The 22,296-nt window shown below is 38.4% G+C and overlaps 1 protein-coding gene across 1 annotated transcript in view; it reads left to right on the top strand.

Annotated features, from left to right (window-relative positions):
• Nucleotides 1–1,597: 1,597 nt before the first annotated feature.
• The window catches only part of LOC132114627 (nucleolar protein 4-like), a 39,073-nt gene continuing 18,374 nt past the window's right edge, over nucleotides 1,598–22,296 (top strand). Inside the window, exons 1-2 of the mRNA XM_059522847.1 lie at nucleotides 1,598–2,087; nucleotides 20,954–21,106. Of these exons, the coding sequence (XP_059378830.1) occupies nucleotides 1,746–2,087; nucleotides 20,954–21,106 (495 nt within the window). The 5' untranslated portion in view covers nucleotides 1,598–1,745. The remainder of the gene's footprint in view (nucleotides 2,088–20,953; nucleotides 21,107–22,296) is intronic.

Raw genomic sequence — 22,296 nt, forward strand, 5'->3', positions numbered from 1 at the left:
TGGTTGTTAACAGTGATTATTTTCATTAATTTTATTGTTATCACAAATCAATACATATAATAATCTATAATAATAATTCTGAAAATGACAAACTTGGTTATTAACAGTAATTATTTTCATTAATTTTATTTCTTATCACAAATCAATACACATTCAAATTTACGGGTGGACAAAGTACTGCTGGGTGTCTGAGCTAATCACAATGTTACTGAGTGTTCTATAACAACAACAGAGAACAGCTCAATTTACCTGAACCCTTAAGAGTTGGATCAGCAGAATCCCTCTGCATGTAAGTTAATAAATCATCAAATAAATAAGTAAACAAATTGTTTTAAACAGTTTACTCAACACATTTTTAAACAGAAAACAAATCCTTTGTAATGGACAGTCTATAGTTTTCCGTACTGGTAATGTTTCACTGTACATTCCCTGCATTTATCAAGTGCATGATTATAAATGGGGAAAAAATATTGGATTTTATTTAAATATTGCTAAATGGGTTTTATTTGAACGTTTTGTATATTATTGTAAAATTGTTATATTGAGAAGAATAGGCTACTTTAATGTTAAAAATACCGCCAGATCGCCATAGTGGTCAAAGATAACCAGAGAAGTTAATTCCCATTTATAATCATTGCTATTGATGTTTTGTAATGTTATTTTACAAGAGAACAGAAACATCTGAACCATATTGGTGTATGCGGTTTTTTAAGCTCAGTTTCCATAAATAGTGTACGCAATAGGGATATTTTCGCTAGTCTTTATTAGAAACATAAAGTCATTTTCCCCTTTTGTCTGAATCGGAATTTTCTCTTTATTGCGACACCAGACACTGCCTACCAGATTTGAAACCACTGCGTCCACGCGCTGCACAGGCTACTTCCTGAAAGAAAGGAAAAAGACTAAGATATAAAGAAAACATAGTATAGGCTTCTTTGTCACGGCTGCTTTTTGTTTCATTGTACGCCACGGAAGACGTTTTTGTCACAGAACTACCAGTAGCTATTAAATATCGAGGATTCTAAATGAGAAATGTCAATTTGGGACGGTCTCTAGCGTGGCGGCAGCAGTGCACGCGCAGGTCCGATTCAAACAGGTGGAAAGAGTAGGACAGTAGCTTACTATCGCGTGTCGGCGGCTTGCGAAGGAGGTCTATCTTAATCCGCATAGCGTTTTTATTTTAAACATCAATATTAAAATAATTCGAATCGTTTTTGCTAAACATTATCGCGCCCGTATGACATCAACTTGCTTGTGCCACACATCCCATAATAGAACGCTGTCTCGAGCCGGTCGTTTGAAAAGTGGGCCGTTAAAGTCTGTTACGCTGAGCTCTTTTTTTACCCCTTTCTGGAGCAAGGAAGGTTTGTGCGTGTGTGTGGTTTTTTACATTTTTGGTATTGACCCTCGCGGCTTTTCCCCACTTGCCTCGAGCCGTTTACGCACAGGTGGGAGATACCGAGATACCCGCTTGGTAGGACGGCCCCCTCTCTCAGTTCCTCAGCGGATGATGTGTGCAAGTGACATTTGTCGTTGCGGTTTGGGACAGTAGGCGAGGCTGCTCTGCAAACAGGTGTGTGACTGCCCGAAACCTTGTTTAGCGGAGGTGGACCTCCAGCAACGGTGTCGAAGCGATTATCCTCGTAGCGGGACAGGGAGAGGAGGGGGAGTCAGCTATCATTTTCAGGCTTTGTAGTTGCATTTGATCGTTTCGAAAGGTGCTCTCGGCTCACAAAGAGGAAGGGATGGCAACTAAGAAACCATGCGCGGATTTAACAAAAAGGAGCCGAAGTCCCGTCGTGCTGGAGGCAGAGATGTTCAGCGAATTTCAGGACTGGTGTCTCCGGACTTACGGAGACTCTGGTAAAACAAAGACCGTCACGCGCCGAAAATACAACAAAATCATGCAGACCCTGCTACAGAACGAGGAGTCAGACGGTGTCTATGTCGACAACAGCCACATCAACGCCAAATTCAAATTCTGGGTGAAGTCCAAAGGCTTTCAGGTCGGCAGCATCATCTTGGGCGAGCACAATAAGAAAGAGCCATCGGGGAAGCCCGTCCTGTACGTCCCTGTCAAGTCTACGGTAAAGAGCTTTTTTCCAGTTGACTAGATATGAGTAAATTCTGTCTGTGTGTTTGTGATTGTGATACTTCAACTCTTAATATGGTTCTGCTGATGCTGTAGCCCTTTCTCGATATGCTTCGGGACAGCGCTCGTTAGATTCCACCTACGCGCAACCCACATTGCTGTGCGCAACTTTTCAATCTTACACCTCGGGTTGACAGAGCATATTCAACCCTCACTCCAAACGGGCGGAACAGTCTTACTCTGAGAGCTGGCTACCATAGCAACGTGATGGTAATGGTATCTGACGAATTGGCATGACGTTGTCCTGCAGACGGGATTGGGATGTCACAGAAAATCACAACGTGGCCCGTTTTTTTATCCCAGCAAATCATGATAATGTTGATTGAGAGAACGTTATTAGCGCGCGTGTGGTGAGCTCGTGTACCCAGTTGTTGGGCATGCCGGAGCGCAATGGGGCGCGCGCCGATAGTTTCGCTTAGGGGCTAATCATTTATGGTGGACGTTAAAGTACATCTATATTGCTCTAAATGAATCAGTATATTTTGAGAAATTAGTGTTTGAGAGACTTCAGATGCTCTCGTGGGCCACTTGAGGGTCTCGCGCACCATCCTCCTCCTCCTGTGGTAATCTCAGGCACGGACCCTTGCGCGCTCGGCGATCAATGTATCATTTAGGGCGACATTTAATATGGAATAAAACAGCGTTTGAGCAAGTGTAATGCGAAATTCTCTACTATTTCAACATCGTGCCTCGTACGTTTTTATTCGGGAGAGGGAAAGCAAGCTCTTGCATTGTTCTGTACCGGATGAGGGCGAAGCGGACGGTTGGCACCCGTTGCTCTGTTAACCTACCTGTTCTGCTTTACAATGCTCGGGTTTTTTTTCACACATCCCAGGACTGTGACTGAATCAATCATTAGAAAGACACCCAAAGCAAGGGTTAATTTAGAATCAGTTTGATGACCAAGGAATGGACAAAAATTCTACACCCCGTGGGTGCGCGATGTTTAATTAGTTCGATGCATAAAGGCATTTGGTCACGAAGCTTATTTAAAGACACGGTCTGGCCAGTAATAGTTTGAATAATAGTTTAATAGACACACATATGTATCAATATCTATTATTACAGTTGGGGTTTATCCTTTAAATATAAAGAAAAATAAAATGTCCAAATTGAATGTACTGTAAAGACATGTATACGATGTATATATAGAGAGATGTATACGATATGTATGACTGTTTTCTTGAACACTAGGAGGTCCTCGACTACCACTGGTGCATTATGCCATTCAGGGCGTCATGAACAGACACCATTTTGAGTATTGCCCTCAAGGGGTCCCACCAACAGACCTTTGTCTGGCATCCAGGAGGGACCGACTCCCCTGAGACTGGCACACCTCAGCCTGAGAAAAATAAGCACTTAAATTAGAAACAAGACTGGTGACAAGACTGTTTTTTTTTAAATTAGTATTTTAATGGCTGTTCATATTTGTTTCACTGTTCACATGAAATCCCAGGGGTTTGACTATGCATTTAAAAAAAATACAACAAAGATCAGTAATCATGCCAAATGAGAGCCACCAAGTGAGCACTTTCTACAGAAAAAAAAGTATCATTTCACTTTTTTTTAAATAACCAAAGCTAAATTAGTGTAGATTAATCCTCGTTAGCAAGATAATTGCTATTCAACCATTTGACAGCTCCTAACAGGCAGTTCCCAGTGTGCTTTTCATTTATAAGACTGCAGAAGAAATGAGGCAGAACTCTGAACATTGTAACATCTTCTGCCACAGTTAACCCTTCATACTGATGTGTCGGTTTAACTATCCAAAAGACGTCCAGTGAGCCTGTGGCAATTACAGATTCTCTATCCATAAATTGCTCCTGTAATGGAATTAATGTATTACATGTTGAGAAATACGTCCCTCCCCCACCAGCATACACGCACATTTCTCCACCCACTGCTTTCTCTCTCTGAGGACATGTGGCTGATCTGTGGTCTGTGTACGGTGTACGCTGGCATTCACTATCATTATTTAACAGCTCCCTAATGTTTTGTTTGTTTTACCCTTCATCAGTCATTCTGTCCCTCTGTGGAGACTCCGTGCATCCCAATACAGCCTCCTGTCACTGCATGACACAAACACATACACTACATCTCACAAACAATCTGTCAGTCACACAGATGACCAGTTCTGTCATATGGAAGAGGTTATCTGATCTATGGCCATATGGAAGAGCATAGAAAATCACTGAATGGCCCATCATTGCTCAGTCACTTTTTAGCATTTTTGTCAAAATTTTATTTAATCAGTATTTTAAACACTCCGCCATCTACAATTGGTTGTGACTAAAAAGTATCCCCACCAGACATGTCATGGTTTGAGGCATTTATTGGTTTATTATTTAATAAATTAATTAAACTGTTAATGAAATTAAATTCCATGTAATAATTCAGTTATTAAATCATAAATTATTCATTTTAATATGTATATTTTTTACATTTGTTGTATATATATATATATATATATATATATATATATATATATGTGTGTGTGTGTGTATTTTACACTATGGCCTCACAAGTTACAGTAACCAAAATATAAAACATGATAGTTTTCCCGTGCAGGGTAATGAATTCAAGTAGCTGAGGTCACTTCCTTTCATACCCACCCTGCCATGATCTAAACCAACCAGCATGCCACAAAGAACAAGAACAAGGAAGCGCAACCATCCACATGCTTACACACTAAGCGAGTTAGAAGTTCACATCAGCATTATTATCTCATTAAGGACTGAAACAGTAGGGGATCCTTTTCAAATTGTTCTATGTACGCAAATTAGACAACAAACAAAGAAAGAAGAACAAACAAAACAGAGCCGAATAAGAAGAGGAACAGAATCAACCGGGGACCTTTTTGCAGTGATTGGATACAGAGAAAGTGTGGCATAATATCTTTGTGCTTCCACATTCCACAATACATGTAGCTAACGGTTTTCATAATGTAAAAGTTAGTTTCATGTTGGGTTTGTGTAGGTACACTTCTTTTACATGTTTAATTTCTGGTTCTACTTATACTTCCTGCTTCTATTTTTGAGTCAAGACAAGAGACAGTTAGTGTATGCTGTCGATTATAAGTCATCACTCTCTCCCAGGCTTTTCTCTTTATCATGCGCAATAAACTCAAAATTGACTTCACCCAGGGTGCGCCCTGCCAGCTTCCATCTGAACCCCCACCCCCCCATGTGAGCAGTGTCATCCCTTTCACCTTCCCCTGGGTGGCAGGGCTGCAGGGTGCCATGGAGTGGGGTTGGAGCCCCAGTGCAGTGTGGTATGCAGAAGAGTGGCAGAGGGCCTCTCTGATGCAGGTGCACCTTGGGTGTGCCATGTTTCAGTGTGTGGGGGCGAGAAGGAGGAGGATCTGATAGTGCAGGGGCTCTTTATCCTGTGTGGTTTTAAAAGAGCTACACTGTCACCATGGACGAAAAAGAGAGAAAGAGAAGCAAAAAAGCCACTAAAAGCATATGAGTCAAGCAGCCCATGCTATTCTGTCAGTGCTGACTGGGCCCACAGTGCACATATCATTAATAAAGCTATTAAATATGTATCTGTTGTGTCACAGGCCCACTGTAGACTTTGTTTCATGAGAGTGATGCTCGATTCAGCTGCAGGGCATCACAAGCTCACTCTGCTCTCTGTCTGTCATGTCTTTCTCTATACCGCTTTAATATTCTTTCTCTCCCTCTCTTTTGATCTACTTCTGCTCTTTCTCTTTGTTGCTCTCTTTCTAGTGAGGGGGAGTAACTTCATTTATCACCTGTTATGTCCTGTGGCTAACACTGGGAGCAAAAACACCGTCGCACGCAGTCAAACACGTCATATTTAGTTGTGACCACAAGTTCACAGGTGTTTAAAATTAAATATTTTTCTGCTGCCTCAAATCCGGTCAGTCATTCAGGGTTTTACTTGCCCTGCCAACAGTTTCACTGGCCCAATCTAAAAAATTTATACATTTTTTTATAAGTAACATATTTTATACCCTACCATTTGAAAGTTTAGGGTCAGTAAGATTGTTTTTTAAAAGAAATTAATACTTCAGCAAGAATACTGTAAGGATATTTGTTGTTACAAATAAGTTATATTTCAAATAAATGCTGTTGTTTTGAACTTTTTATTCATAAAAGAATCCTGAAAAAATATTAGCAAAATATTATTTAAAATATTAAAAAAGTCTTTTTAATATTGATAATAAGAAAATATCTGAGCAACATATCAGCATATCTGAATGAATTTGAAAGGATCACGTGACACTGAATTTCAGCTGTGCCATCACAGGATTTTTTTTTTTTTTAATATATGTAAATAGAAAACAGCTGTTTTTAATTAGAATAATATTTCACAATATTTATTTATTTACTTTGATCAAATAAATTCAACCTTGGTGAGAATGAAAGACTTAAAAACATATAAAAAATCTGACCAACCCCAAACAGTATGCTTATGCTCACCAAGTTTTTTTATTTTTTATTAATGCATTTTTATTTAAATATATGTTTAGCCAATCACTGATTTTTATATAAAAATACAATTCAAATAATTCATTACTACAATTTTTTTTATTTATATCAATAGTCAGCCTAAAACCTAATACATAATCAGGGGGAAAATGTAACATATAGTTATATAAAATATTTAACATTTTATATTATAGAGATTATAAATTATACTAAATATAAACTATACTAAATTCAACCTATAAATACAAATCATACATGCTTTTGACATCAATTTCATAATATACAAAACATTACTGATTTATTTGATGGTTCATGTTCATTCTTGTAATTTTAAAGCTTCATATAGTCACCAACTGATTAATGGCCCATCAACAGTTTAAAAACTATCTCACACTAGCCCTAGTTTATTAGTAAGCGATTATTGTAAAAAAAAAAAGAAAATAAATAAATAAAAATAAATAAATAAACATGTGCCACAGTCTACTGCATTTGCACCAAATGCTGACCATGACATATATACTACAGCTTACTGTAAAACTTCACACTGCTTTCCTAACACTCGCACACTCTCGTTTTCCCTCTCATCTATGTCTCTGCTGATTTTCAAAAACTGATGAAGAGTCCAGGGAGAAGGAGAATTTTTAAAGATTTATCTTATTAAGGGGGCAAAGGAGAAGAAAGGATGTTGCAAGATTTTAAGTGAGGGAAATGATTGCTTTCTGTTGCTATGACAACAGAAACAGAAATATCCTCATTGCTGTGTATGTGTGTGTGGCAGAGGGAAGGTTTAGTCAGTGTTCTGCAGTATGGGCCTATGGCAAGACAACCGTGAGCATATACTGACTCTCTGAGCTGGGGGAAATCTCCTGGTCAAATGTTTGAGACTCGCTTATTCCCTCATATCTACTGAAGGATGATAGAGGTTCTACAAAAGCAGGTGTTTCAAACACATACAGGTGTTTCAGAAAATCATCATGTTTGTAACTTACATAATGTGATTTATCTGTTGAGTGAATTTTAGGACAAGTTTAAATAGAAAGAAAAAGAGAAATTTTGCCCTTTCAAGATGAAATGTTTGAAGTAAATGATTTTGCACCCATTGTAATATGAAAATGAGGTACTAATTTAAAAAAAGCAAGGCAGTAGATACATTATAGATATGTTGTAAAAACTAGCTGTTACAACCTGTAAATACGCTCTAAAGCTTTTCTCAAATAATATTTTTGCATCAGAGAGACTGAGGGGGAAAAAGCTTAAGAACTGACAGCTTGTCCAATGCAACTTTGTGGTCAACTGTTTTCATCACAGTGTGTGTGTTTGTGTGTGTTTTTAAGTGTCTACCCTCTCTTGCTCAGAATTCCAGGTCAGCAAAAGGCTGATCTGTGCAGAGAAACACTCTCAAAAGACGCTGTTGTCCAGCCTGCAGGGATCAGGAGACACTGTCCTCTGTCCTGGAGGAGTTGCTTCTCTTGGCGACTGAGCTCAAAAATGCACGCATATCCACCCAAATTGCTGTTGACAACAGGACACGTGTCCACCCTCAAACGCTTGAAGAAGAGACAGACTTGTAGCAACTGTAGCAAACTGCTTTTCGATTTCATTATTAGCATATCACTGAGGACAAAAATCATGAAAAATCTCATTATGATAAGTGATTAATTAGTGAGCATATCTGCAGAGAGCCTTGGAGAGAAAGGATCTAAACAAACCTTCCCTCAGCTCCCCTCCCCACCCCTTCAAACCCAAAGACACTCTCTGCCTCAACAGTGTCCTTTTATCTACCAGTCATTTGCATGAATGCTAACAGTTTTGCATGATGCATTTGCAATAGCAGGTTACGACATGAAAAGCCCACAGAGCACACTGTGCTGTCCACACGCAACATACAAGACAGCCGTAATATACACTGACACAAAGACTCTCTTTATCTCATATACTTCATTGCACTGTCCTAAAAGTCCTTAAATCAGTTATTTACTTTAAAGTCTAGCATGCAAAAACTGAATAACTCAAAAAAACGTTTTTATTAAACTTAAAAGTCTCATGCTAACTGCATTTATTAACCAAGAATAATAGCCCCTATAAAACAGTAATGTTGTGATTTATTATTACAATTTAAAATAACTTTTTTCTATTTGTAATATATTTTAAAATGTAATTTATTCCTGTGATGGCAAATCTGAATGTTTAAGAAAAATAAGAAGAAAAGAAAAATAAGAAAAAAGAAGCTCAAGAAACATTTCTTATTGTTATCAATTTTGAAAATAGTTGTGCTGCTTATTTATTTTTATTTTTTGTGGAATCCATGGTTTTTCATGATTATTCGATGTATAGAAAGCTCAAAAGAACAGCATTTATTTGAAACAATTTTTTTAACATTATCAATTTAATGCATACTTGCTGAGTAAAATTTAAGAAAAAATAAACTTACATGGTATTAAAAGTTGCTTAATCAAACCTGCTTAATGAAGCCCATCTGCTGCATTTAAATAAACCAGTGTCACCTCTTTTTTGTTTGATTTAACTAAAAGTTTTAATTGTTAGCTGCAAGCTATCATATCAGATTACAAAAAATACAAATAACACTTTTTAACTGAACAGAGATGACATCACTAAATTCAATGATGAACTGCCTTTAACTATCATTTTGCATTATTGACACACTGTCTTCCTAATGAATGTTGTTCAGTTGCTTTGACGCAATGTATTTTGTTTAAAGCACTATATAAATAAAGGTGACTTGACTTGACTTGACAAAAATGGTACCATGTTACTGTCTAGATTTACTAAGAACTGTTCTGATTGTGCTAGCACACACACATTAACACACCACTTGACTGACCCACTTCAATCTATGTCTTAGAAGTGAGAAGCCTTCTACTTAAAAAGGAATGTTGGTGATTCAAAAGTAGGTGATCTGATCCAGTATCCTCTTTCCCATCTTTTACACTGTTGCCTTTTTGTGCTTTTGGGATTCACATAACCCTTTCCATCTGAAACTATAGGAATGTAGGAGTAATGTATAAATGCAATATGCAAAGTTATGTACATTTATATGTAGATGTACATTGTCATTGTGTGCATGTGATGAGAGAGGGTCGCGGATGGTGCTACTCTGGTGTTCCTCCCCTCGGCTCCTTCTCTCTGTTGCCATGGAGAGACTGTTCTCCTCTCCCATAGGAGAAGAAATTAACACCATTTTTAACTGGCTCCAGGGCCTCCCCCCTACCAGAGAGAGAAAGAGAGAGAGCTCCTACAAACACACACTCACACACCTACACAGATAACACTACACAGACACAGTCCTGGTATACGGTGCCACCCTGAGCAGATCAGGGAGGATGTGTGCATCTGTGTGCTTGGGAATAAAGGCTTTCTCCATCTCTGTTCTGGAAGAATGCAGCTTTGGGACAAAAGAGTGTCTCACTCCATCTCCCTCTCCTCATATTCACCCTTCCTATCCTCTGTGGCACTCTCTCGCTCGCTCTCTCTCCTTTGTAATTAACTGTGGCAGTCTCTCATTAGCATTGTGATCCTGTCCAGTTGTCTCACTGTCTGCACCCCCTTCCCCACCACACAATTATACCATGACACCTGGGTCATGTGACATGACCCAGCAGACACCTCAGAGCATGAACAGAACCCATTTATACCCACATGCAAACAAGTGTTTTATTTCTTGTGGTTTGGGCTTATGCAGGGCCCTAACCTCTGTAATACTTGAGGTCTTCCGATTTGTGGTCAGTCGATATGGATTTTGAAATTACCTATTTATCTTTTCTTTATTTTTTAAAAGGTTTAAATTTGGCATTCGTGGCTATAGTACAGTGAGCAGACAGGAAGGAAAGTGTGAGAGGGGGGGACCGGATTGGAAAGGACCACGAGCCAGGACTCAAACTCCCCAGAAATGCAACCATGCTATGTGTCAGAGTGCTGCCCACAGGCTATCGGATATGATGGTGCCCACCAGTCTTGAATTATTGCTAAGATCTCTGAAGATTAAAAATTTTGTCCAATGCTGAACAGGACACAATGGGCCAAAAACGATACTGAAAATAATAATTTTAAAATAGACCCTTTGGAATAAACAAAACATGTTTTAAATATTATAATACTTTTGTATTTATTAGTATTTATTAGTATTTATTATTTATTATTATTATTTATTAGTATTTATTTGTATTCATATTTGTATATTATATTTTCTGTGATATTATTTCTTCATGTGGTATTGCTACTATAACATCCTTGCTACAACATTTTTTTTTAATATTGCTTAATTTTTCTAATAAATGTAAATATACTGGATAGCTTTTCTAGCTTTTCATATCAGATCTTTAGTCAACTTGAATTACAGCTCATAAACCCATTTTACTTTGTAATGTAACTTATCTTGGAGTAAAATTTTATGTTAAATGAGAAAAAGAGATGTGAATCGATTGGATTGGATTGTGAAGAGTGACTATTACAGAATGGAGCAAGAATGAATGCAAGCGGTAAAATAGTGCATAATACTGTAGCTTATTATGATCCAATAGCAGAAAAGGAAACTCCTTTTAGATAAAGTTTAAAGATTAAGAAGACATATTTTCTTCTGAAATAATGAGCACTGGAAATGTGCATTAAGATAATACATTGGGTTCATTTTTGATTGAATGTTGACTTTAGCTGTTACACAAAGATGTTCAATATCCTGCTTTACTACCACACTTACAAAAATGCACATTAGACATGCAAAAATACTTTTAGGGGAGCAGATTGAGGCCAGAGCTTTATAGTGAAAGACTAATGCAGATGATCAGTTTTGTCTGGGTAATGTAGGTGCAGGGAGTCAGATAGAGCTCAGGGAAGAACTGCGCCCATATGAGGATCTGAAAGCGTCCGTCACACCATGTCAGAGAGAGAGGAGGGGAGGAAAAAACGAGCGGCTGAATGAGAGGGAGGGATAGGAATGAGGAAAGAGTGAAGGGAGGGAGAGAGAAAAATGTAATATGGATTTAATGGAAGAGCATCGTGAACTTACAGTGGCAGGAAGGAAGGTGGAGAGAGAGGGTCTGAACAGAGGAGAAGAGAGTAGTGGAAAGGGTCGGAGGCAGTGGCGGACTGGGACAGTAAATCAGGCCGGGAATTTGAACATATATCATTATATACATTTTTAATATATATATATATAATTTTTTTTAAAATAGATTTTATCTATTGTAAGTCGCTTTGAATGAAAGCGTCTGTCTGCCAAATGATTATGTAAATATTAGGGTGGAACAGTTCAACTTTTTCACAGTTCGGTTTGTTTCACGGTTTTAGAGTCACGGTTTCGGTACCGTTGTATGTGCTATGTTTATGGAAAAACTATACTTTCAACTATACTTTTATATATATATTATTAAGAATATTCTAACTACAAGAAAAGCACAAATAAATACAATAGAGTAAAGATACAAATAAAATAAACTGACTTTCAGGTTTTTTATGTAGGTCTTGCATTTTTATTTACAGAAATTGAATAAAGTAATCAAATGTAAAACAGCATTGCATTTTGGACTATAAACGAAATATTATTCTTTATTAAAGTTACAAAAGCTTTTCAATCAAGAACAGTGAGTGATTTCTTTGTTGTTGCTGTTCGATTAATATAAAGACTGTCCCTTTAAAAGAATGCACTGATCCAGTGTTCGTATTTCGTTTTTAAAATTTTTTTTTTTTTATCGCTGTTGTTGTAATGTCTGGGAATCCAGAATACGCATGCATCAACAGAAACATATATTTTCTGAACCCTGTTTGTTTTACGTGTTATTTATTTAAACCATATTACAGATGCTTTGTCAAATTTAAGTTGAACAGTGGTCCCAGCGCGTGCCAAACCGTGTGTGGAGAACCAAGAGGTTCGGTTTTTTTCAGAGAACCGTCCCATCCCTAGTAAATATAAATGTAATTCTGACCGACCTTCTCCCTTACTGGCGAATATGGCTGGGATTTTGTAGCAACTTGCTGCGTCTGTGTCCAGGACTTTTCTCATTTTTATACGTTCCGTCTCTGCTCCTCCCTTGCGTTTAGGCTACGCTCCATTTTTTGCGCGATTTTCTAAGATAAAGCCTGCCTCCGGATTAGCCAATTAGGCAGTGCTTCGCTGATGTTTGGTCATGTGGTAGGTCTACTGTCATTTTCACTCCGATATCGCCTGATTCGTAGATTCATAAGTCTGTCAATTAATTCGCAGTTGCATACCAGCCTATTGCACGTCAGCCTGATCGACTGCACAGCGGCAGCCGGCAGGCCAGAATGACCGCCAGGCCACCGGGAAATGTCCCGGTGCTCTCGATGGCCAGTCCGCCCCTGGTCGGAGGGATTACACTTCAGCTTTCCTTGACCTTCATGCACAAAGATTCACACCCAGCTCCCCTGCCCCGTAACTCTCTTCTAAATCCCCCACCTCCTGCTGAGAGAACGGGTTTCAACGATTTGTAGGTCTATACATTCCGCTGGTCTCACAGAGTTGACATGGGACTTTAAAAGGTGACCTGTTATCAGATTTGCAGCAGGCTGATCTGAATCGCCTGCATTGTTGAAACAGTTCCTCTCTCACACACATGCACACACACATTTCTGCCTCTTCCACTGTAATACAAATACCCCCCCCCCCCCCATTTTCCCTCAAGCACTATATCACTGTAATGTGTCATGGCAGATTTAAACAAAGCAATTCATAAATATAATGCTTAATATTAAGTGTCTAGGTGTCTGATAGTAGACAACACTCAATTCACTCTCACTATTGTAAATTTAGCGATGCTTGCAAAGGCTAGCATCACTGTATCTATGCATATGGGCGGTTTAGAATTAAACTTTGGTGTATAAGTCGTGCTGTGATATTGCAAAATGTGCGGTTTTTGAGGTAGAGGTGCAATATTACTTTTTTAAGCAATCTAACACTATTTTTCCCTGGCGGAGGATAAAAAGGGTGAGAAACAAATCCAATAAACGTACATCTAAGGCATTCTCCTTGCAATAGCATTTACTAATGCACTAAACATCACTCAGAATACCCCAGCAACCTCCTAACAATGCACTAAAACAATCAGAATGCCCTAGCAACACACTATACACCACTCAGAACAACTTAAAGGGGTCATATGATGCTTTTTTCAAGATCCTTATTTTGTATATTTGGTTTAACAGAATATGTTGACATGCTTTAATGTTCAAAAAACACATTCTTTTTCAAATACTGTACATGATTGTAGGTCCTCTATGCCCCACCTCTCTCAAACATGTAGTTTTCTACAAATTCCCTCCTTACATCAAGCGCAGTCTTGTATGTGTTTGCAGTACACAAGCCACGGACGGATAAGACAGCTTGCTCCACTGTGTGACCGTCTCTCTCTTTCTCTCTCTATCTCTCTCTCTCACACACACACACACACACACACACACACACGCGACATGCAGATACTCTTGGCAAGACTCGGCATTTGAACATTCAATAGCAAATACGTAAACTAATAACAAAACATACTTACAGTAGCTGATTCAGAAGCACCAGATTGTCGTAGAAAAGTCAGAGTTATCTGCTCTCCTAGGTTGGTTGCTGTGATTTTTCTAAGTTAGACATATTCCTGGATCAACATCTTCTGATGATCCTGGATCAACATTATTGTCCAAAAATATACACTTCCCCTACCTCTACTTCCCCAATCCCTACCTGTAAACCTAACCCTACATATCATTTATTCCTAAAATCTGTGGGAAATGATAGCTGATTAACAAGAGTCTAAAAGCACCTAACCCTTGCTGCAAGCCTATAACAGATATTTTCTGAAAAGTTCACCTGTTGTACTTGGTGAAATCGCGCTCGCCCTCCTAGGTTCACGAAATGGTTGTCCATAAAATGCATTGCTGTTCTGTTGTAAGTAATCTTAAAGATTCCTAAATGCATCTACATTCAGAAGGCCAAATAAAGTGCTTTTGCTTTCAGTCAGATACACACAGAATAAAATAATATCTCTTTGGATTTGAGACTTTAGTCTTTGCAATTTTACAGATCTACTTTATGCACCAAGTGCTTTTAACACTCCAAAGAGAAATGAAAAATTAAAATCGCCAAATGATCCACCTAAAACATTTTTCTTTACCACCATGGTGGTGAGTTTGGAAAGGCAAGGACCACTCCTTTACTTTAGAAAATATACAAATAAAAATGATTCTTAACCCCACAAGATACTGTGTTGCAAAGACTATTGTACTATCTATGTTTGTTCATCCACATTGCTTTATTTTATTTATACTGATTATGAGCTTATGTATTTGGCTGCAGTGAAGCAAAGGTTACTGACCACTCAAGCTATATCATTCAAGCTATTTAGTATTTTAAATTGTCAAAAAGCATCTTGGATGTATATGTATTTAATGTGTCCTGTTTGGTGCCATATCGGTCATGTTTGGTTATGTTGCTCTAGTCTATCAGGTCTTCTTTACCTTTTTCACTGTAAATATTTGCTAGGGTTCCTTTTCTCTTTCGGCCCATGCATACGCGTGTGTGTATGAGTGTGACCCAGCTGCCTCCTTTATCTTATCCCCTCCCTTCACTACCCCTGTGTGTGTATGACTGTTCAGAGACTCTCTGTCTGTGTGCGTTTGTGTGTGTGTGTGCGACTGCCAGAGGGGGTGGGGGGTCGGGGTGGCCGCTTGCCGAATCAGCCCCTCCAGTCTCCTAGCAACAGAGCTGTTTGGAGTGGGACGGGTGAGAGAGGGAAAGAAAGAGAAAGAGAAAAGCACAGAGAAAGAGAATAGGAGAGATAGAGAAGAGGAGAGGGGGACTGAAAAATATGCCACATCTGGAAAAAGCCAAGGCTTGCAGGGTCTCAAGAAACGAGAGGCAGATAGAGTTTAGAAGGGGAAATGCTGATTGCTGCTGCTGACAATTCACAGCGCTTCTTTAAAATGATGAAAGGATGATGAAACCCTGCACTTTCAGGCCCAGAAAGAAGTATCTCACACACACCAGTACAGCTCGGTTTAATGATTAAACACACACACTGTTGCTCCTCTTCGGGAACAAACAGTCAGCTCTACCTATGATTCTTAACACTGTGCTTTTGTGCTTTGAGGAAGAGTGAGAGAAGAGTGTGTTCACCTGATCAGGGTAAACTGAAGCTAAAACACTCACTGTGTGAATCATACTTTTAGCTGTCACAGTTAGTAATGCTCACTTTCAAATTTAGATTTTTTACATTTAAATCAAACAAGCATTTCATTGTTTATTTTTATTTGATTTGATTTTACAGTTCTATGCGCTCTGGTATGCTTGATTTTGATTGGTCAGCTGTTGCATTCTGGAAATATTTTTGACCACTAAACTGTTATTCACCATTGTCCCAGTCAACTAATTTCCTAAATAGCCAAAAGTAAAACTTGTGTTATTATTTACTCATGTTTAGGTTATACCATATGATTGCTTTAGCGGAAGCGTTTTTGTACAAAATAAATTTTTATGGTAGTGCATTAAAACAGTAGAAGAAGCAGGTAACCAGTTCAACCACCTAGTGGGCTGGAGTTATATTATTTGGAAATTACATGAGGCTATAAACATGAGTAATATGAGTACATCAGTAAATCAACTTTTTGGGGAAGAACTGTTTCTGTAAGTAAATACAGTTAATACTCTACAGGCCCTTTTCCCATATAATAAAATTTCAATTCAAATTACAGTATTCATCTTTATTGTTATAGTGTGAGTACAGAGTCGTTGAAATACAATATTTAATATCCACTTATTAATTTATTTGCAAAGTCGCGATGTAATAAATAGGATAATGTACAGATAGCCACTCATTATTGCAAAACAAACCACTTTAGGGTGATATTAGATCCTATGCTTTGCAGTGGGATTTATTTTGGGATTACCATCTGATTTAAATGTGACATAGGCCATGTGACATACACACTGCACGTATCAGGAGTGACAACCGCATTTAAATGCGTGAGTGAGTCTCGTAAATTATCGTTCCATGTGAGTACAGAACACAACTCACTCCCAAAACTGCCATGAATGGCAACATGGTAACCATAGCAATGTTGTGGAGTCTCGGAGAGAATGAAGTCCTGCAGATTAGATAGTTTCGTGTAAGCTGCTGAGAAAAAAAAAATTAGACTGCAAAGACCTCCGAAAATCTGCTAAACGTTATTAAATCGCCGGAGTGGCATCGTAAAATGCCAGGCTCCAGAATCCAATCACTGAGGGTGCTTCTTAAAATAATGGGAGTGCTCTCTCTCTCTCTCTCACTGTATATATATATATATATATATATATATATATATATATATATATATATATATATATATATATATATATATATATATATATGTATGTACACACACTATATAAATAATATATTTATGTTGTTCCATCTATCATCACTAAAATTTGTCACTCATCTTAGTTGCGATCTCACATTTACGTTATAGTTAATCAAACAGCTAATCACTGTCAAAGAAGTTCTCTATGCTGTACAATCAATCTCTTATTTACATGTGTCTACACTGTGTTATAATGAAATGATAATGAAATCATTTGCACTGAATGCAACATAAAATGTGGTGATTTAAACTGTGAGTGGATTCTAAATGCCTCTGATTGGCTGTTGGGTTTAAGAAATCAACAGATATGTCTGCTCAACGCGTCATAAGATGTTGAAATAGAAACAGATCTCCAGAGCACAAACCATAATCTACTGGATAGTTTGCCATATCTGCAATGAAATGCCATTAACTTAAGGTGCTTAGCACCCTCTAGCACTCCCATAGAATTGGGCCTGTGTCGTAATCTAGTTTTGTTGTTATTGAACAGCTTTTCTTTCTTGACCGGAACTGGTCAGTCAAAAATACACCTCTCTCTGCCATCCTATCAGATCTGAGGTAAACACTTGACGTCTGACAATACACACACATTGGCATCTTTCTCATGACATCATCATTAATATCTAGTTGTTCAGTTCGGTTCCATACACACTGATTATTATTATTTCTGTAAATGCGGTTGTCACTACCTGTATTTTTTGGGAGTTAATGTGGTTGTCAAATGTGGTTGTCACTCTCGTATTTTAGTGAATTACGTGTGTACTACAACGCTATTAAGGAGTAAAAGGTGAACTGACAACTGAATTTAGCTGCAGTGTGTAGGCTACGTGGCCATATTGTTTCTATTGCACACACTGTGATTCAGTAAACGTTACACTGAACTGGCCCATATTTGGATCTATATGAGTGCAGTACGGTGTTGCTTTGTGTCAGGTTTGGCCCAAGTTAGGCCTTGGGTAGAACTGAACAGATCACCCTGATCCTGCTGGCCTACTTTAGACACCCACACACTTGTGTCCCAGACTGTGATGTGCCCTCAGATTGGGGAAGTGGGTGAGGGTAGAGGAAATGTTTGTGTCTGTGAGCGAATGTGTGAAAGCAACCAGAATGAAGCATTCGAGCTGAGATGGAGATGTTTGTAGGACAGACAGTCAAACACACACAGTCCTCCCCCCCATGGCTATGGCTGAGTCTTTCTTCTCAAAGGTATTTCAGGAGCCTGCGTCTGGTGTCCTAGAGGGACCATTTCTAGAATATTCTCTGGTAGACAGAGAGGAAGAGTGTTTCTGCATAGGTGTGGCATGGTCACCTCGTGACCGAGATCATGAAAACCAGGTTGGTACATGTTTGACTGATCATGGCATAATAAGAGTGGTAATTATGATGAGAGGAGGGAACGCATGCACGAGCCGGACGGCTGGAGAGGGCCAGATTAAAGCGAGACTGCTCTGTGCGCTGGTTTTAGTTGCCATGGCAACCTTCATTACCTGGCACTTGGGAAAGGGGGAATAAGAGATAGAGGGAAGATAGAGCGGGACAGGAGAAAAAAGGAATGGAAAAGAGCAGAAAGAGAGATAGAGAAGCCAAAACAAGTGGAGAATAGAGTTAGGCCCACTGGGAATCAAAGTAGAAAATTGCATTAAAAGAATTAGGGAGATATTAATACTATATGAAGAGGAAGGAGAATGACTGCTGCTTCCTTCTTTTACACCACAACTGTGTGTGTAAAAAATTAAAACAGGCAATACAAGCTATTTTAATTTATGCCAGTTGTAGAATCTACACAACAAAAGGAAGCAATACTGAAGTCTTGAAAAGATTTTTGTGATACATTTTGAGTGTAATTTTTCAATGTTAAAATAAATAACATTGTTTAATATTACAATAATCAAGTTTATTATTCAGAAACAAGCTATTAGTAAATACATTCCCCCCAAAAAGTGTACTGTAGCTCTGTGGGACTTCAAGAATAGCTCGGCATAGCAAGAGCAGCTGAACCGATTGGGGTGATTTTGGGGAAGGGCTACCTGCTTGTTTGATCAATGAAAGTGTTCTGGAAACCTGTTTGAAAACAGTAACTTTATTCAGTTCCATTTTGTTGATGCTAGTGGCACAACAATTACACATTTCACATTTAAAAGAAGTTAAAGAAGTAAAGTGCAGAAAGATATAATGAGAGAGCAACAAAGAACAGGTGATGGTTGAGCCTGTGTGGGACTGGGGGAATAAGAAGGTTGTTTTAGCGATCAGAGTTCCTGTAGGTGTCACATGACCCGCTGCCCTGCACACCTGCCCGAGAGCGCTGCCAGTTGCCATAGCGACAGGGTCAGCTTTATGGAAAGCAGGGTTGAAGGTGGTGATGGTGGGAGGTGGGGCTGGTTGTGTGTGTGTCTGTGGTGAAGAAGCAGTTATTTTTAAAATGCTGCAGGAAAGTGTTCAAAAACCACACTATTTTCTCTTACACACACATCTAAACAGTGGAGATATTTTGTAAGAAACCCTTTGAACTGTAGAGGACTTAATGTTAGATTCAGATCAATGAACGTCTGAATAATAGCCTTATACATTACATAGCCACCATAACCTCAGGCGGGACTCATAAAGCCCTGTAGCACAGCACTCAACCAGGCACTGTTTTAAGTGACTGAGATCAGCATGAATGTGGAAAACGCAACTTAGAAACTCAAATAATGTATGAGCTGTAAAGAATTGTGCCCATAAAGATGCCAGTCTGACTGGTGCAGAGTTCAGCTCGTTGCTGTGTCATTACTGCTATCAGAGGCATTTGAGACTCTTACTCCTGAAGTCTCATTCTGCCAAACAAGACTACAGTTTACTGGTCTAAAACATAGACAGAATTGCTTTACAGCTGTCTGAAACAAACCTGGAATGATGTAATGGGTTTCATCTAGGGTTTTTTGGGGGCAAATTTATGGTTTAAGACTTTCAGGTTTTTACATTTATTGTCATTTTACTTCAGGGCTAATATTGCGAGCTGTTTCACGAGAGGCAAACAATCATAAATTAAACAGCGCTTACCTCATTAAATATTCATGAGCTTTGTACAGTTGCTAAAACTTCATATGCTGTTTAGTGGCATTTTTTGAGAGAAAATTAAAATGTCGAACAAATGCAACTGAAGTGAAGATGAGAATGTGTTATTTGTTTTTGTACAGAGCTGTTACTTGACCAATCAATGTTACTGACCCCATGAATATGCAAATGATAACGTTAACCCAAGGTTTACAAATGTACAGTGGGAAATTTAGAAACCTGAATTGAAACCCAGTACCATTGGGGTTTCTGTGAAAAGCAAAATAAAGTACGAGTGATGGGCCATGTTCATACTGCAAGCCTTGGGGGCCGTTCACACAGAATGTGTTTTTCCATTTCACTATGCTACTTTTCCATTGCGTTTCTATGTAAACACAATAGACAAATGTGTTTGACCATTGCACTCATGTCACGATCCTCAAGTTAAAGTAAGATCAACTTTTAAAAAATGCTTCTCGAGACCTTGAATTTGTCTCCCGATTCCACTGCTCTCATCTCATGTTTTTCAAAACAAAAACAGGATCAAATGTGTGAATGGCCCTGAAATAATCTGCATGCGTAAAAGAACAGTAACAAAGATGGTACACAGAAAGTCATCATACAAAAAAATCTTTGTAAAGACTCCAGACATCACAGAATGAATGTCAATCTAAAGTGACATATTCCAATGATATGACTGTTCAGACTTCATTGCAAAACATCGGACCTGTATGTGAATCAGGAACACATAGAAGTGGCCAAATCAGAACTGGAAAGATAAGATTCCATGTGGTTTCTGCTGTTCACACAATGAAAAAAAACAGATGATAGTTAGATGTGAACAAATAAATTTGGTAATTTGGGACACTTTTACCTGTAGTCTAAAACAGCCATAGTTTTTGAATGATAATGTTTCTTCTCTTTTTCATAATCACATTTTCTCTCTGTCTCTCTACAGTGTTCAGATGGAGGGGCGGCCCAGGACAGCTCTTTGAAGCGGGTTGCTGTGGTGGAGGATTTTTTTGATATCATCTATGCCATGCACGTCGAGATGGGGGCAGATCCCGGACGAGCACCCAAACACGCCGGCCAGAAAAAGACATATAAGGCGGTGAGTTGCAATCATTCAGTGCATAAAAAATAGTCAAGACACACTTCAGCGTAACTCTTTACTCTTGCTATAAAAGTACATGCATCATAGGCTTCATGTGCAGCAATGTGCAAAACTCCTATCTATTTATTATTACGACCACACAAGCAACTCTAAAATAAAACATCTGAGTACCGTAAATAAGATGAGTGGAGGCTGTTACTGGGGCAACAGCAGACATTTTGAAACACCTGTCATAATGTTGAGCCATTATAGTCTATAAAGCAACAATGAGTCCAAACTTTAGATAAAAGAACACATTTTGTGGATTTACCAACTCACACCCACCCACGCATGTGAAAAACAAACAATGTAATCTAAAATCTTTTTAAACCTGAACCCGTCTGCCCCACCGATGTAAGTCAACATCACTACCTCTCAAGCTGTCAAACATGACAAGACCCAAGTGACAAGTATTGCATCATGGGACTTATATAAGGCTGCCTGGTTTGCCAAGCCCAGAAGAAAATTGTTTGTTTGCCCTTTCATGAACCAGGACTTCTGTAGTTCTCACTAGGGCTTCACAATTAATTCAAATAAAGCCAAAATTGTACATGGCTTAGCGTGTTAATCAAATTGCAATGGCTGTGATTCAGTTAAATATATGCAGTGTGTGTTTCAGAGTGAAGTGCTATTTTGTTCTTCTACATGTGCAGCTCATGATTTTGTATTTTTGGTTCACAGTAAATGCAGCTCCACACAAACCCATCTGAATGTGCTGAACATGGACCAGCCATCTTTCCAAACTTCCAATGAAAATAGCATATAAACTGGCTGGTCAACAAAAGAACATTTAAGGTGTCCCTGCAGTTTTCCACCAAAATAAATAATTTTTAATTAATACTTTTAATTTAGTGATAATATTTGTAAAGCCATATTGGAAAAAAATCTCAGCATTTGGGGCAATCCTACAAATACTGAGCAGTCCTACAAATAAGCACAGCAAACATGGAATTTATTTTTATTTTTATCGCAATCACAGTTTTTATCAGGAAACAAAATCAATATTAAGTATAAATTTATATTAATAAATTTAAATAAATGTATACTGAATTCTCTGACTTTGATAGCAGACTTGGGAAATCTGTGCACAGTTTGTGTCTTTGCTGAGATATTTTCTGAAACTCAGCAATACATGTAATATTACTGGA

This window comes from Carassius carassius, chromosome 34 (genome assembly GCF_963082965.1).
Source record: "Carassius carassius chromosome 34, fCarCar2.1, whole genome shotgun sequence".
NCBI classification, from domain to species: Eukaryota; Metazoa; Chordata; class Actinopteri; order Cypriniformes; family Cyprinidae; genus Carassius; species Carassius carassius.